The 17537-nt window shown below is 46.2% G+C and overlaps 1 protein-coding gene across 10 annotated transcripts in view; it reads right to left on the bottom strand.

Moving 5' to 3' along the window:
- Positions 1–17537, bottom strand: part of ST8SIA5 (ST8 alpha-N-acetyl-neuraminide alpha-2,8-sialyltransferase 5) — a 47313-nt gene that overhangs the window by 25828 nt on the left and 3948 nt on the right. For 4 of the 10 annotated variants that reach the window (XR_005554508.1, XM_039325303.1, XM_039325306.1 and 1 more), the window contains 4 exons: positions 10562–10669; positions 7489–7581; positions 5754–5840; positions 4427–4571 (listed from right to left, as the gene is read on the bottom strand). Coding sequence is in view for 9 of the 10 variants with exons in the window: in XM_039325303.1 (XP_039181237.1) it covers positions 4427–4571; positions 5754–5840; positions 7489–7581; positions 10562–10669 (433 nt within the window). In the remaining variant the exon portion in view is untranslated. Of the gene's footprint in view, positions 1–4426; positions 4572–5753; positions 5841–7488; positions 7582–8237; positions 8405–10561; positions 10670–17537 lie in introns of those variants that run through there. The other 6 variants (XM_039325305.1, XM_039325304.1, XM_039325308.1 and 3 more) reach the window with 3 other exon arrangements.

Consider the following 17537-nt stretch of genomic DNA (forward strand, 5'->3'; position numbering starts at 1 on the left):
CCCGGGGCCGTGTGATCCCTTTTTACGACCTTCCGACAAGCAAAGTCAACGGGGAAGCCCTATTCACTTAACAACAGTTTGCTAACTTAACAACTGTGGCAGGAAAGGTTGTAAAAGAGAACCTAAAACACTCAACAACCGTCCGGCTTAGCAAGAGACATTTTGGGCTGAGTTGTCATCATAGGTTGAGGACTATCTGCAGTTTATGAATAGTAAGTTTGCAACATAGAAACAAATGTGATTTTAAGAAAAGGATTAAAGCAAGCACGGTGCGATACTCATAAAGGAAAACAAACAGTCCACTACAGCTCTGAGGTCAGCATAGTAGGTCGGTTAGAGGCAAATAACAGGTCAGAGGTCAGCAAGCTTTTTATGCCAGCGGCCCCGAGGGAAAGAGAGCTGGGAAATTTGTGTGTGTGCGCATGTGCGAACTGTCAACGCTGCTAACATCAGATGTTTCTGCATTGACAACAAAGGGAAATGCAGCCATCTTTTTCCCTTTTGCTTTTAGAGTTAGATCAGTGTTTCTCAACATTGACAATTTTAAGGCATGTGGACTTCAACTCCCAGAATTCCACAGCCAGCAATGCTGGTTGTGGAATTCTGGGAGTTGAAGTCCACATGCCTTAAAATTGTCAAGGTTGAGAAACATTGAGTTAGATGATGTCGGGAGGGGGGGATGTGAACGAGAGTCCAGTCAGACATAGCAACACTAAGTCTAGCAGAGAATCAAGGTTATTGTAACCAGCGCTGATAAGGAATTGGAACTGGAGAGGAAGCCTGCGTTTCAAACTAATTAGAGAATGTGATTTATAACTGTTAATTGGAGGAGGGAATTGTGCTTTGATACTAGGTGCCCAGGGGAGGGGAATTCAGTTTTTGGCTTCGATTATGCAGTGCCAATGTTATGCTACTCGAATAAAAGATTCTTTAAGGTAAACAATGCCTCGAAGTTCTTTTGAAGAGTTTCATCTGTCAGAACCGTGACACGAACGAAGCTGCACATGAACTATTTGTGCATGCACACAGGTGCTAGCCACCCCCACTGCTAGCACCCACGCACATGTGCAAATGAACCATGCAACCCACACAGGGCTAGCGCCCCCATTTGTGCCTGCGTGCAGGCACAAGCCACTGCAGCTAGCAACTGTGAACATGCGAAAATGGGCCATGCAACCCACACAGCAGTAGCGGCCCCATTTGTGCATACACGCAGGGACTAGCATATGTGCAAACGGGTCTGCGGGCGCTAGTGTGAGTAGGAATGAGTGCAGCCCAATGGCCAGTAGACCACAGCCTGGTAGTGAGCCACGACCCATAGTTTGGAACCCCATAATAGGTGACAAAGTTAACATATGCAACATTTCTGGATAATCCCCTGCTCTCCAAGAGCTGGAGAAATAAACTTGCCTCTCTAGCCACCCATTAACCATGGAGGCAAAGGTATTAGTCAGTCTTCTGCCACGTGGTCAACTACAAGGAAGGTAATAAATCCTTTCCCCAGGCAGAAGAAATCTAGAACCCAAATGCCAAATGGGAGGGAAAGTTTGAGAACTAAACGTTAGATTCTGGAAAATGATGGGAGTTCTCTAACTCAGGACTTTTCAACCAGTGGTACGGGTACCACCTGTGGTACATTGGCACCTGGCAGGTGGTACGCGACCATCCTAGAAAAGTGGTAGCGGGGGAGGGGAATGAGCTGAACCGGTGGCAGCACTGCACAAGCCTGAGCGAGAGATGGCTGGAGCTGCAGGGCTGTCAGGGCTCAGCGGAAGCCCCAGGATCAGCACCAGGCTCCAGCTGGAGCTCAGCACTGATCCTGGCGCTTCTGCTGAGCCCAGAAGAAGCACCGATCAGCTGGAATGTTGCAGCCTCTCCAGGGTCTTATGATTTACATTCAGATGCTTGGCAACCGATTCATATTTATGACGGTCACAGTGTCCCAGGGTCATGTGAAGAGACCAAAACCTGCTGCAACCACCCAGCAGATGGGGGGGTATAAAAAACAAACACCCCCCCACCCCACCCCCGCTGCCAATACTCAACAGAAATGCTCACAGCAATGAAAACCTCGGACAGGAGGAAGAGCGCCACCGGGCGGGCAGACAGGTGTCTTGCTCGGCTGTGGCTTGGGGGGCACTTTTTTCATTGTAACTTCGAACAGTCACTAAGAGAACTGTTGTAAGTCGAGGACTACCTGTACTTTATCACTTTTTTCCTTTTTTTGTCATTAAGTTTTTGACACCTTGCTAGGCAACTGGTGGTCCTCGGATAGTGCCATATCCTAAAAGTGGTACAATGGGTGAAAAGGTTGAAAAGCCCTGCTCTAACTAACAGTAACTCAGAGGTCTCCAAACTTAGTAATTGTGAACTTCAGCTCCCAGAATTCCTCAGCCAATCCTGCTAGCTGGGGAATTCTGGGAGTTGAAATCCACAAGTCTTAAAGTTGCCAAGTTCAGGGACCCCTGACATAACTCACAAAGACTTTTGGGGAAAAAGTCAGAGAGAAATTCCAAACGAGTTCAAAATTGACAATACGCAAGAGGTGGAGAGCAAAGGAAAGACCTTCTTCAGAAGACAACAGATGGGTTAATAAAGTCCTGGTTTGAACAATCCACTGTTTGCTAAATAAACCCCCAGTAGGCTGGGGTGACACTACACCGAAATGGAACATGAACAAATTCCATTATCATGTCATGTAGAGTCTGGGCCAAGTCTCCCGTCAGCCGCAACCTGATTCAGTGGCCTTATTTAAATTATGTTGATTGGACATTTTCTGCATGGATAGGATAGCTCTCTGATGTGATGTGCTAAATATAAATTATGCTGCCTCTCTCTTGATGTGCAGGAGTGAGGTGGCAGATGGCAGACCGATCAGAGCAACTATGAAGCAAATCACAGCAAGGTGATTCACTTACCATATTTTCCGGTGTATAAGGCGACTCGGCGTATAAGACGACCCCCGACTTCAGCACCGAGTTGCATGCCTAGAAAGTCGTCTTATACTCCGGAAACTACCGTGATTTCCGGCGTATAAGGCGACCCCCAACTTCAGCACTGAGTTCCATGCCTAGAAAGTCGTCTTATACTCTGGAAACTACCGTGATTTCTGGCGTATAAGGCGACTCGGCGTATTAGACGACCCCCGACTTCAGCACCAAGTTGCATGCCTAGAAAGTCGTCCTATATGCCGGAAACTACCGTTATTTCCGGCGTATAAGGCGACTCGGCGTATAAGACGACCCCCAACTTCGGCATCGAATTGCATGCCTAGAAAGTCGTCTTATACGCTGGAAACTACCGTTATTTCCGGCATATAAGATGACTCAGTGTATAAGACGACCCCCGACTTCGGCGCCGATTTCAACGCTTTCGAAAGTTGTCTTATACGCCGGGAAGTACGGTATATTTCACGCCTTTGCTCACTTTTCATAGCTGCTACAAAATCCAGGCAATGCCTTTGTGTCCCACCAAGGGGGTTCAGATCTACAGTAGTGGCCAAAATTGTGGAAACCTTTTGGGAAAAGTGTATTTTTGAGCTTGGATGGCTAATAACACTACTTTTTTTGGCAGTAGTACCATAACATTATATATCAACGGAAAGATAATTGAATCAAGAATGTAACGCAGCAAAGTTTGTTCAATTATCTGTACTGTATTCTGTGAAAAGTTATAGCCAAATAACCAGAAAAAGGAAGCACACCTTGCTTAGGTTGACCTCAGGTAGCTTTCCTTCATCTGATTGCAGCCAATGAACACAAGTGTTTAGAGACCCAATCGGGTGTCATCTTGTTGTGGCCATGAGCCAATCAGATCACAGTAGGATCCAGTGATTGATACCCTGTATTGAAGCTGAGAGGAGGACATTTGTCAGTGTGTTATGTGATAAGCCGAGGTGGGGCAGCAGTTAGAGTGCAGTACTGCAGGCCACTTTAGCTGGCTGTGTTCAGCAGGTCAGCGGTTCAAATCTCACCGGCTCAAGGTTGACTCAGCCTTCCATCCTTCCGGGGTAGGTAAAATGAGGACCCAGATTGTTGGGGGCAATGTAAATATATGTATACATTGCTTACTGGTATACACCGCTTAGAGAGTGCTCGCACTTAAAGCGGTATATAAGTCTCATAAATAAATAAATAAATGGCTATCAAGTTGGTTGGGTTTTTTGGTGTTCTTTCATTGAGTGAGCTTGCAAAACGTAATAAAATTAAAGTAACGGTGCAAAGAGTTGACTGGTCGCCCAGAAAGCGATGCAAAATAGTATTATTAAGTGAACAAGGCTATAGTTATAAAGAACTTAGAAGAAAAATGGGTGGAAACTTAACCAAAGGTGGTATTTCTACTGTACACTTTTCCCAAAAGGTTTCCACAATTTTGTCCGCTGCTGTACTTATGGAGAATTATTTTTAAGTCGACAAAGCTACCCCACCTTAGGAAACATTCTGAATACTTCGACGTTGATATGGAAAATGCCGCTGGTATCCACTTCGTATTTCAAGTCTGTTCCCAGGGGTGTGTTCTTTTGTGTGGTGAAGAGGAATGCTGGTGCATTGCAACATCTGGACAAAGTAGACCTGTGTGAAGAAGCAGGAAGGATACACGTGAATCATGGTGGCGCAGTGGCTAGAATGCAGTATTGCAGGCTGATTTGCTGCCCACTGCCAGGAGTTCGATCCTGGCGCGGTTCAGGGTTGACTCAGGCTTCCATCCTTCTGAGGTCGGTAAAATGAGGACCTGGACAGTTGGGGGGCAATATGCTGACTGTAAACCGCTTAGAGAGGGCTGTGAAGCAGTATATAAGTCTAAGTGCTATTGCTACTCCTCCCTCCCTTCCTTCCTTCCTTCCTTCCTTCCTTCCTTCCTTCCTTCCTTCCTTCCTTTCTTCCTTCCTTCCTTCTTTCCTTCCTTGCTTCCATAATTTTGGTCACCATACCTCAAAAAAGATGTTGAGACCTTGGAAAAACTTCAGAGAAGAGCAACTAAAATGATCCAAGGCCTGGAGACTAAAACATATGAAGAACGGCTGCAGGACTTGGGTTTGGCTAGTCTAAAGAGAAGAAGAAATAGGGGAGACACGATAGCAGAATTTCACTATCTGAGGAGCTGCCACAAGGCAGATGGGGTCAGGTTATTTACCAGCGTACCAGAGAGAAGGATGAGAAACAATGGTTGGAAACTGATTAAGGAGAGACGCAACCTGGAATTAAGGAGAAACTTCCTGACAGGGAGGACAATCAACCAGTGGAACAGCTTGCCACCAGAAATCGTGGGCGCTCCATCCCTGGAGGTTTTTAAGAAGAGACTGGACAGTCACTTGTCTGAGATGGTATAGGCTCTCCTGCTGGAGCGGGGGGCTGGACTAGAAGACCTCCAAGGTCCCTTCCAGCTCTATTCTATTCAAAAGCCCCAACACATTTAAATGTGCTATGTTGGAGGAGACACAGTTCAGAGGAACTATCATCTGATTCAGTGGCTGGGTCCTGTGATTAAAGCATGGTTTGTTGAACACATCACATTGGCTGGGTCACTATTCCTATATAGTCTGACTGGCTTTAAGTAAAATACAGCCGGGCAGATTTGTTCACAGTAGTAAAAAAAGAAATAATTTATACCTCCGCCTGGAGCTGAAAAACAATCAACCTGCAATCAACAATTACCCTTTCTCGCTGTCTAGATAAGAGTTGGGGGCTAGGGATTTGATTGCGTTTTCTAAACTCTCTTAGCCCCACGTTGCTCCCCCCCCCCCACCGTCTTACTTGAAGAACTTGGCCTCTGTGATATTCATCTCCCATTTGCAGATCTGAAGGTTCCTCCATCTTTCGAACAATTCGGTCTGCTTCGCTCTAGAACAGGCAGAAAGAAACGGTCCAGTCAGAGCTGAATTCCAAAGGTAGCAGAATCTACATCCCAGTTTTGACAACAACAATGCAACTTTGTCCTGGTCATGTGTGCGTGTGTGTCTACACACACACACACACACACACACACACACACACACACACACACTATTCTGAAGCAAAGAAAACCATAGGATATAGAATATGTCTGTCTGTCTGTCTCTCTCTCTATCTATCTATCTCTATATCTATATACCTATGTCCATCTCCATCTCTCCATCTCTCCAGCCATCCATCCATCCATCCATCCATCGTCTATATCTGTCTATTTATCTGTCTCTGTCTGTCCTATCTATCTATCTATCTATCTATCTATCTATCTATCTATCTATCTATCTATCTATCTATCTATCTATCTCATATCCTGTGGTTTTCTTTGCTTCTTTTCCCTGTCAACAAAAGAATATTCGCATAGCAGGCGGGCAAGAGTCCAACTTGCTGATTAGACACAGGCAACTGGTTGGTTGCCGCAAGTCCAACGGTCTTCGGTTCTCCATCACTCCTTTGACCCCCAGCCCATTGGAAGAACTTGGGGAAATGCAAACACTCTTCTGCCAATCTTGTCTTCAAGACCTCATCAGTGGTTCCAGAAAAGCTAACAATCCTAGCAGATGCCGGGTGCACACTAGCTCTTCTGAAAGTCGGAGCAGACTACTTAGGAGCTGACTTACACCTGCTCTTTGGTTCCACCTCACCGTTACTCACCAACCCCAGCGGGAAAACCTTAAGACGTTTGGAGCATCACTGCAAAGTGTAAACTTGAAAACAGCCTTTTTTGGACAAAAAGGCTGGATTCTGCCATGCCCTCGGTTCAGAACGGCCTAGGCCAGGGGTAGGCAACCTGGGCTCTTTTATGACTCGTGGACTTCAACTCCCAGAATTCCTGAGCCAGCCTGGCTCAGCTTGGAAACTTCTCCCTTTCCTCTCAACATGGCTGGCTCAGGAATTCTGGGAGTTGAAGTCCACAAGTCATAAAAGAGCCAAGGTTGCCTACCCCTGGTCTAGGCATAGGCCGCTTTATGACTCGTGGACTTCAACTCCCAGAATTCCTGATCCAGCATGGGGGAAACTTTGGCCCCTTCATGACTTGTGGACTTCAACTCCCAGAATTCCTGAGTCAGCTTGGCTCAGCTTGGCAACCTCTCCCTTTCCCCTCAGCATGGCTGGCTCAGGAATTCTGGGAGTTGAAGTCCACGAGTCATAAAAGAGCCAAGGTTGCCTACCCCTGGCCTAGGCCTAGGTGGCTTTATGACTCATGGACTTCAACTCCCAGAATTCCTCAGCCAGCCTGGCTCAGCTTGGCAACCTCTCCCTTTCCCCTCAGCATGGCTGGCTCAGGAATTCTGGGAGTTGAAGTCCACGAGTCATAAAAGAGCCAAGGTTGCCTACCCCTGGCCTAGGCCTAGGTGGCTTTATGACTCATGGACTTCAACTCCCAGAATTCCTCAGCCAGCCTGGCTCAGCTTGGAAACCTCTCCCTTTCCCCTCAGCATGGCTGGCTCAGGAATTCTGGGAGTTGAAGTCCACGAGTCATAAAAGAGCCAAGGCTGCCTACCCCTGGCCTAAGAGAAAAGGGATGATAGCTCCTACTTACACCGTCAGAACCTTCAATGCCATTATTTCCCGCCTTAGATCCACACATTTTGTAGAGTTGTACTCAAAAGGACCGTCATAATATTCAAAGTACCTGAGGAAGAACAAATGAGACACAAAAATAAATGTCAGGCAACATCTTCACACGACTGGGTGCACTTTTCAAATACGTTTGTCGATCAATCCCATAAGTCCCACTCATCTAACTGTGGTTTGTAGAACATGTAGTCTCCAAAAAGACATTGAGACTCAAGAGTTCAGAGAAGAGCCACCAAGATGATCAGGGGACTGGAGGCTAAAACATGCAACGGTTGGAGGAATTGGGTATGTCCAGTTTAATGAAAAAGAAGGACTAGGGTGGATACGATAGCAGTCTTCCGATATTTGAGGGGCTGCCCCAAAGAAGAGGGAGTCAAGCTATTCTCCAAAGCCCCCAAAGTCAAGACAAGAAGCAACGGATGGACACTAATCAAGGAGAGAAGCAACCTGGAACTAAGGAGAAACTTCCTGACAGTGAGAACAATTAACCAGTGGAACAACCTGCCTCCAGAAGCGGTGAATGCTCCAACACTGGAAATTTTTAAGAAGAGACTGGATAGCCATTTGTCTGAAATGGTGTAGGGTTTCCTGCCTGAGCAGGGGGTTGGACTAGATGACCTCCAAGGTCCCTTCCAACTCTGTTACCCTGCTATTCTGTTAAGGAGGAAAAGACAAGCTGCACAATGAAGAAACAGATATACACACACACACCTCCAAAAATGCAGCAGCTTTGTTCACACGAGTTCTTCCTTTGGTTACCAAATTAACCCACTTTCTGGTGTTTGCAGAACGACTCCGTTTTCAGAAGGACTATCCCATCTTTTAATGCTGTAATCCATGCGGAATTGTTTTGATGATGAGATGGGTGGCAAATGAACCTGATCGATAAATAAGTGAATAAATACGGGCTGGATCTGAACCACAAGGTTAGCAAGAACCCTAACCGGAGTTCTGCCTGCTTTGGAAAGCCAATTCTGCGGTCTGATGCTTTTGTAGTCATCTGAAATTACCTGACAAAGGTAATTAACCTACAGGGTCGTCCTCGACGCGTGATCCCAACTGAGCCACAATTTCTGTTGCTAAGCGAGACGCCATATTTGTTAAGTGAATCACTGCAGTTATTCAATTAGCCACACGGTTCTTAAGCGAATTTGGCTTTCCCATTGACTTTGCCTGTCAGAAGGGGATCACGTGACGTCAGGACACTGCGACCGTCATAAATATTTTGATCACGTGACCAGGTGGATGCTGCAATAGTCCTAAGTGTGAAAAACGGTCGTAAGTCTCTTTTTCCACGCGGTCGTAACGTCAAACAAATCGTTGTTAAGTCAAGGATTCCCTGTCTTTGCTGCTAAAGACATTGGGGAAATCTTGTGTTGAAGAATCTGGTGGGCTATTTTTACCTATTTTTTTTTCCCTGTCCGTGCAATCATGTCCAACTCTCACTGTCCATTCAATGAAATTAAAGTTAAATCAAATGTTTAATTTTTCCAGGTTAGTCTGCCGCTCTTTCAAGCCACGGACAGAAATCCGAAGAGCCCAGCCGCTGAGGCGTTCTACAAAATGAACATTGGACCATATTTTTTTTTTTTTTAAGAAAAGCGACTGGCACAAGGCGAAAAATAACGAGAGAGCCCCAGACAGTGACGAATAAGCGAAGAGAATTTTGCTTCCAGCTTCTCTTATCTATTTTTTTTCCTGTTCGAAGCTTATTATACACACAAAATTGCAATGGGGATAATGAATGGGTAGAGGGTGCCCACAAAACAAAAATACGCACATCAAATTCATCTGTGCGCTGGACAAAGTTTGACGGGCCGTACATCGGCCAGTCACGATAGAACAGACATACTATTGTACAACCCTGTTCCACGATTAAAATGAACGAAGGCCAGAAATGTAGGTCGTTACCAAAGCAATCCCGGGAAAACTCAACCAGACAGAGCCGAGACTGTTTTTCCTTGCGGCTCTATCAGAAAAGCAAAAACCATCTTGAAACGTTTACCGCTGTTTAGCACATGGATGCATGGATAAATACAAACAGGATCTGGTCCGAGTAACCTCCATTCCCCACCTTTTTAAATATTCGTCCCTCTCAGAAAAAAATAACCGAGCATACAAATGCACTTATTTTTCATAAATATGCAAAGCTGAGGGTCACACTGAGGCTAGTGCAGATACAAAGATTGTACTGAGGCTAGCACTGGCGCGAGAGTCATGCAAAGGGTCACACCGAGGCTAGTGCAGACACAAAGATTGTACTGAGGCTAGCACTGGCGCGAGAGTCATGCCAAGGTCACACCGAGGCTAGCGCAGACACAAGGATTGTACTAAGGCTAGCACTGGCGCGAGAGTCACACCAAGGGTCACACCGAGGCTAGCGCAGACACAAGGATTGTGCCAAGGCTACCACTGGCGCGAGAGTCACACCAAGTGTCACACAAAGGCTAGTGTAGACACCAAGGGTCACACCAAGACTATTATTTCTCATCCTTCCCTCTGGTGCTTTGGTGTATAACGTGACTCCCTCCTCTTCTTTGGGGCAGCCCCTCAGATACTGGAATACTGCTATCATGTCTCCCCTATTTCTTTTCTTTAGACTAGTCAAACCCAAGTCCTGCAGCCGTTTTTCGTAAGTTTTAGTCTCCAGGCCTTGAATCATCTTAGTTGCTCTTCTCTGATTTTTTTCCAAACTCTCAACATCTTTTTTGTGATATGGTGACCAAAATTGGCTGCAGTATTCCAGATGTAATCTTACAAGGCTTTGTAAAGCGGTACTAGTACTTTGCGTGATCTTGATTCTATGCCCATGGCTGGCTGGGGAATTCTGGGAGTTGAAGTCCCCAAGTCTTAAAGTTGGAGGCTGGGGAATTCTGGGACTTGAAGTCCACAAGTCTTAAAGTGTCCAAGATTGAACACCCCTGCTCTAGATGGAAAGAATGTGCCGCATCCACAAGTTATGATGCCTTCCCAGCTCATCTTAAGGATCTGTTGCAGGACCGCACCCTTCCAGGGCTGTGCCCCCATCTCTGTACCTGCTGCCTGGGCCATTTCCACTCCTCAGAACTCCACCATCCATGAAATTGGAGCTGTTGGTCCAGTTCGCCCGTTCCTCATCCCTCTGCCAGCTAAAGTGCGGCTCACTAGCAAAGAAACAAGGCAATTGGTATCTCACATCATCATGGGTCACCACCATCCTTCTCAGCATCAGCTAGACAGAGGTAGATCTCGACTTAACAACAGTTTGTTTACTGACCCTTCAGCATTACAATGGTCCTGGAAAAAAATGTGACTTATGACCAATCGTTCACACTTGCAGCGTCCCCAAGGCCGTGATTGAAATGAAGACACTTGGCAACTGGCTTGTATTTAGGACGGTTGCAGCGTCCCCAGGTCACGTGATCCCGTTTTTGTGACCTTCTGACAAACAAAGCCCAGATTCACTTAACAACCGTGTTGCTAACTTAACCGCTGCAGTGATTCCCTTAACAACGGGGGCAAGACAGGTTGCACAATGGGGCAAAACTCAGTTAACTCACTCACTTAGCCACAGAAATTTTGGGTGCCACTGTGGTCATAAATTGATGGCCCACCTGTAGTGAACACTTATTTCCCAAGATAGAGGAAAGCTGAATCCTGCGCGGATCGCTGCTGGGCTTCAGACAACCTTTTTTTAAATAAATACTAAGCTGTGGAATATGTAACGGGCAGATCTTTTCCTCCTTTGAAAGGGCCAGCTGACACCTTGTTAAGAGGAGACCACCCAGTTTGGGCAAGTTTCCACAAGTTTGGGCCACAAGTTTGGGCAGGTTTCTGAGTATCATTTAGTCTAACCTTTTAGAGAGTCTATTCTATTGGCTTTCAGAAGCCAATAGAATAAAAGGGAGTAGCACAGCTAAGGAAAAGGGGGGAAAAAATGGCGGACTGCGTTGTTTGGCGACCCCCGTGAAATGGTCGTTCGACCCCAAATGGGGTCCCCACCCACAGGTTGAGAACCGCTGGGTTAAAGCAAAGAATTCTTTTACTAAGGATATTGGTTGCAGTAAAGTCAAGCCAGCTCTGAAATTACCGTGCTCGTTAGATATGAAAATAAGGTGTAGGTCTGCCCCCAGCCCATCCCTTCCCCGTGACCAGCCCATTTCCAGCCAACTGGAAGATGTTTTGAAAACTCTTGAGATGTTGGAGGGTAATTTACATATTTCTCAGAATGCCTGGCTGTTGGGACACTGGTACAAACGGGATCACATGCCAAGCTTCATTGTCTTATCCTTCCTCCTTTCATTCTTTGCCCCCCTCTTCTTCCCCCTATCATCCTTCTTTTGATGACAGGATGCCTGTGGGGCCCCCAAGCCAAGCTAGGCAGAGCTGACATGACCGCATTTTGAGCTCTGGACCTTTGTCCTATGAGGCGACTTTGGAGGACGACCGCGTTCTTCGGCAGCACATAGACCAGCTGCGTTGGTGGCTGGACTCTCACCCTTCCGCTCCTGGCTCTGCTCTTGGGGGGGGGGAGGAAGATGATAATATGCACTCTGAGGATCAGTATCACCGGCATTTACTGGCCGCTGAGGAGGCCGTTGGTGACCCATCTCAAGTTTCCGCAAGTATTCCAAACAGGAATTCATGGGGCAGGGGGTCACCCCATACACCCATACTCACTCCAGCCAGGGAGTCACACAGGGGGTATCCACACTATTCACGCACAACCAGTAATGCTCCAGACAGGGAGACTGACCGGGGGTATCCACACAACTCACATTTGGCAAGAGAACTGGCAACACGACATGGGGGCTGGCCAAATTCCGCAAGAGCCGAGGTGGCGCAGCAGTTACAAGTGCAGTACTGCAGGCCGCGTTAGCTGACTGTGTTCAGCAGGTCAGCGGTTCAAATCTCACCGGCTCAAGGTTGACTCAGCCTTCCATCCTTCCGGGGCAGGTAAAATGAGGACCCAGATTGTTGGGGGCACCGCTTAGAGAGTGCTTGCACTTAAAGCGGTATATAAGTCTCATAAATAAATAAATAAATAAATAAACTGCTCCCAGAAGGAAGTCCTCTGGAAAGGGGGCAAACAGAGAGACAACTCCTGATTCTGGCACCTTGGGGCCCACGGGGTACTGGGGCCCTGTAGACACCCCTGACTCTCCATCTGCTGACCTTGGGTTCCAGGGACGGTGTTCCCAAGGAAGGTCCATTGTGGATCCGGAGAATACCACCCCTCCAAGGGATGCTGGGTTGAGCTCAGAGGGCTCAGCCAGCCAGCAGATGGGCAGATCGACCAGGTACAGGGGACAGCAAAAGTCCTGATCTAGTGAGCCTGGCAGGTGAGCAGGTAGGTCAGGCAACAACACCAGGGTCTCCTGAGGCAAGTGGGCAGCAACATCTTGGATCATCCAACCCGGTGGGCGAGGAAAGGGATCAAGAAAACTATTCCGGTCTGAGGAGGTCGCAAAGGGCCAAGTGCCCGCATAACTATCTTTCAGATTTTGTGACATTGCTGTCCAGTTCCAGGGGGAATGCCCTTAAAAGTCATAGACCAGTGGTTCTCAACCTGTGGGTCGGGACCCCATTTGGGGTCGAACAGCCATTTCACGGGGGTCGCCAAACAAGGCTGTCCGCCATTTTTCCCCCTTTTCTTTGGCCACGCCCCTGGCACCCGGTGATGTATAAATGGTTGGGGGTCACCACAACACGGGGAACTGTATTATGGGGTCGCGGCATTAGAAAGGTTGAGAACCTCTGTCATAGACTGATAATGTTATTTTGTTTTATTTATGATTTTGGGTATAGCTATTCACCAAAGCAATGGGAAGAAACGTGTGGGTGGAAGCAACCTCAGGCACTCCCTTCCATGTTTGGCTGTGAGGAAGTGTGACACTTTTCCCAAAGAAAAATGTTTAAAAAATGACAGGATTGATTCAAGCTAGGGGGGGAGGGGTGTTGTGTCCTGAGCCTGCAAATGCAGGCTCGGGACATTGCAATGGTCCCGGGCTTTGCAGAAGCAGCCCGGGACCAGACTGAATGGCGTCGGCTTTGCACGCATGCGCAAGGCAGGAGAAGTGCCTGTTTTCTGTTGCCATTGTGTCCGGGGATTTGGGCGTATAAAAGGAGGCCTGCGTGCCTTTGCTCGTTGTTGGAGTTCTGGTTGGAAAACGAAGTAAAGAGTTATTCAAGGAAAGATGTGTCTTCATCATTCGCCATTAATGTGAGGACTTAACAGATATTGTCTAATCTAATGAAGAGAAGGACAAGGGGGGGCATGATAGCAGTCTTCCAGTATCTCAGGGGCTGCCCCAAAGAAGAGGGAGTCAAGCTATTCTCCAAAGCGCCTGAAGGCAGGACAAGAAGCAACGGGTGGAAACTAATCAAGGAGAGAAGCAACCTAGAACTAAGGAGAAACTTCCTGACAGTGAGAACAATTAACCGGTGGAACTACCTGCCTCCAGAAGTTGTGAATGCTCCATCACTGGAAGTTTTTAAGAAGAGACTGGACGGCACTTTGTCTGAAATGGTGTAGGGTGTCCTGCCTGAGCAGGGGGTTGGACTAGATGACCTCCAAGGTCCCTTCCAACTTTACTATCATTATTATGATCATCGCACAGTCAGCCAGATGCTCAGATTGGATTTGGCATTTTTGTCTACCTATCGAGTCCTTACCCAGGACCTGGGATAGGCAGATGTGGATGTTTGATGGTATTACAGATATCGTCGCAGGATGGAAGCAGTTCCTAATAAGGCCGCCTTTTGCAATTGACTAATAGCGAATTTGTCAATGCCAATCGTGTTCAAGTGGTGCTCCAGTTGTTTTGGGATTGTACCCAAGGAGCCTATGACTATTGGTACTACCCTTGCTTGCTTTTGCCACAGTCTTTCTATTTCTATTTGTAGGTCTTTGTATTTTGTTATCTTCTCCAGCTCTTTCTCTTCTATTCTGCTGTCTCCAGGCACTGCCACGTCCACTATCCAGACTTTTTTGTCTTTCTTATCGACAATTGTTGTTGTTGTTGTTGTTGTTGTTGTTATTGTTATTATTATTATTATTATCAAGGGGACGACAGAGGTGGCTGGATGGAGTCACTGAAGCAGGAGGCGTGAGCTTAAATGGACTCCAGAAGATGGTAGAGGACGGGAAGGCCTGGAGGAACGTTGTCCTTGGGGTCACGATGGGTCGGACACGACTTAACAACATTTTTGGTCATTTATATTCCCATTAATCACACCAATTCTGCCCACACCTTTTGATGTCATACAACCCCAGATCATAACACTGACTGGGTGTTTCACGGTACATGTAATGCAATCAGGAGGCAAATCTTCTCCGATTCTTGTCCTTACGTATTTTATGCCATCACTCCCAAACAGTGAGATCTTGGGTCTCATCACTCCAAATAACACTGTCCCATTGTCCCTCCGTCCCGTTAACATGGATTTTAGCCCAGTTTAGTCTTTTCAACCTTTGTTTGAGAGAGAGAAGTGGCTTTTTTCACGGAATTCTAGATTTTAGGCCAAATTCCTGCAGTCTGCGCCAAACAGTCCTTGCACTCAACCACACAATGCATTGCGCCATTTCATCCTGTATGCACCCAGATGATTTTCGCCTGTCGTGTAGGCACAGTCTCTTAATTCTTCTATCATCACTTGCTGTTGTGCACCTTTTCCTGCCTTTACCAGTGTGGTTTTGTAGTGACCGAGTCTCCTTATATCTCTTCAAAAACTTAGAAATGCCACCTTTGGTTCAGTTTCCACCAATTTTTCTTCTAACTTCTTTATAACTGTAGCCTTGTTCACTTAATAATACTACTTTACGTGGCTTTCTGGGCAACCAATCAACTCTTTGCACCATTGCTTTAATTTTATGACATCTTGCAAGCTCACTAAATGGAAGAACACAAAAAAAATTCCAACCAACTCGATAGCGATCACATAACACACTGACAAATGTCCTCCTCTCAGCTTCAATACAGGACATCAATAAATGGATCCTACTGTGATCTGATTGGCTCATGACTAAAACAAGATGACAGCTTGTTTTGGCTCTCTAAACACTCATGCTCATTGGCTACCATCAGATGAAGGAAAGCTACCTGAGATCAACCTAAGCAAGTTGTGTTTCCTTATTCTGCTTATTTGGCTATAACTTTTCATAGAATACAGTACAGATAATTGAACAAACTTTGTTGCATTACATTCTTGATTACATTATCTTTCCATTGATATATAATTTTATGGTACTACCCCAAAACTAAATGGTGTTATTAGCCATTAAACCTCAAACGTTGGCCACTACTAAGATGATCCAAGGCCTGGAGGCTAAAACATACAAAGAATGGCTACGGGACTTGGGTTTGACTAGTCTAAAGAAAAGAAGAAATAGGGGGGACATGATAGCAGAATTTCAGTATCTGAGGGGCTGCCACAAAGAAGAGGGGGTCACATTATTCTCCAAAGCACCAGAGGGAAGGACGAGAAACAATGGATGGAAACTGACCAAAGAGAGAAGCAACCTGGAATTAAGGAGAAATTTCCTAACAATGAGGACAATCAACCAGTGGAACAGCTTGCCACCAGAAATCGTGGGCGCTCCATCCCTGGAGGTTTTTAGAAAGAGACTGGACAGTCACTTGTCTGAGATGGTATAGGTTCTCCTGCTTGAGCAGGGGGCTGGACTAGAAGACCTCCAAGGTCCCTTCCAGCTCTATTCTATTCTATATCTGGCTCCCTCAACCATATTTAGCCTTCATCATCTTTGTTGCTCTTCTCTGCACGCTTCCTAGGATCTCTGCATCTTTTTTTTTTTGTATCTTGGTGACCAAAATTGTACACAGTGACTCAGATGTATTAAAAAAAAAAAAGGTTGGCATACATGGACATTATTATTACTATTGCTATAGCCCTGCCTCTTTTGTACTGAAATTTCAATTTACTCCCTTTCTGCTGCATCTGGAGACAGGCTTTGCTTCATAGTTGCGGAAATGACAATTAAAGAGAAATCATTAAATGTCAGCTGGATTGTCAGCGCCTGTGACAGCCGTCTGTCTGATCAGAACGGAGCATCTGTAAGTTGCATTCGCCTGACTGAAAGAACCAGCCGTGCTATAGTGGGAGAAAATCTGAAAGAATGCTTAGCGCTGCTCTTTGCTTTTTAAGAGTGGTTTTCTGGACCTATCCGAGAATTTCATTTACGGGAATCCTATCCTAAACAGTGCAATGTAAGGCTAGCTTTTCACATTGTGCTATATTTCATTAGGGGTCATTTGGATTCACTTCAATGCATGGCTCTTCAAACTTGGCCACTTTGAAGACTTGTGGACTTCAACTCCCAGAATTCCTCAACCAGCCCTGAGGGCTGGCTGAGAAATTCTGGGAGTTGAAGTCCACAAATCTTAAAGTGGCCAGATTTAAAGGGGACCCCCTGCTTTAGGGGGAGGTGAACCAGCGCCTGACTGCAACTCTTTGAAGCACCCAGGCAAATTCCAATAAAAGATCCGGCTGCTTTAAAAAGCTGCACAAGGTTGCGTGCTTATTTATTTGATTTCTTTATTCATTAAATTTGTCTTACTCTCCAGAGGCATTCCGGGCAGGTTACAAAGCAATAGAAATAAAAATATATACAAAGATTATAAATGTACGAACAGTTATAATTACAAGACATAAATGACGTAAAAACCTGCCTTTATTACTTTATAAGTAACTCAAGGAAATGAATATTCATAACTGTGTAATTGTGAGAGGGATCTCGGAGTCCTAGTGGACAATCCCTTAAATAGGAGCCAGCCGTGTGCTGCAGCTGCCAAAAAGGCCAACACAGTGCTGGGCTGCATTAACAGAGGGACAGAATCAAGATCACATGAAGTGTTACTACCACTTTACAACGCCTTCGTAAGGCCACACTTGGAATACGGCATCCAGTTTTGGTCACCACGATGTAAAAAAGATGTTGAGACTCTAGAAAGAGTGCAGAGAAGAGCAACAAAGAGGATCAGGGGACTGGAGGCTAAAGCATATAAAGAACGG

Source organism: Crotalus tigris, unplaced genomic scaffold (assembly GCF_016545835.1).
Source record: "Crotalus tigris isolate CLP2741 ecotype Arizona unplaced genomic scaffold, ASM1654583v1 scf7180000024324.182252, whole genome shotgun sequence".
Taxonomy (NCBI): Eukaryota; Metazoa; Chordata; class Lepidosauria; order Squamata; family Viperidae; genus Crotalus; species Crotalus tigris.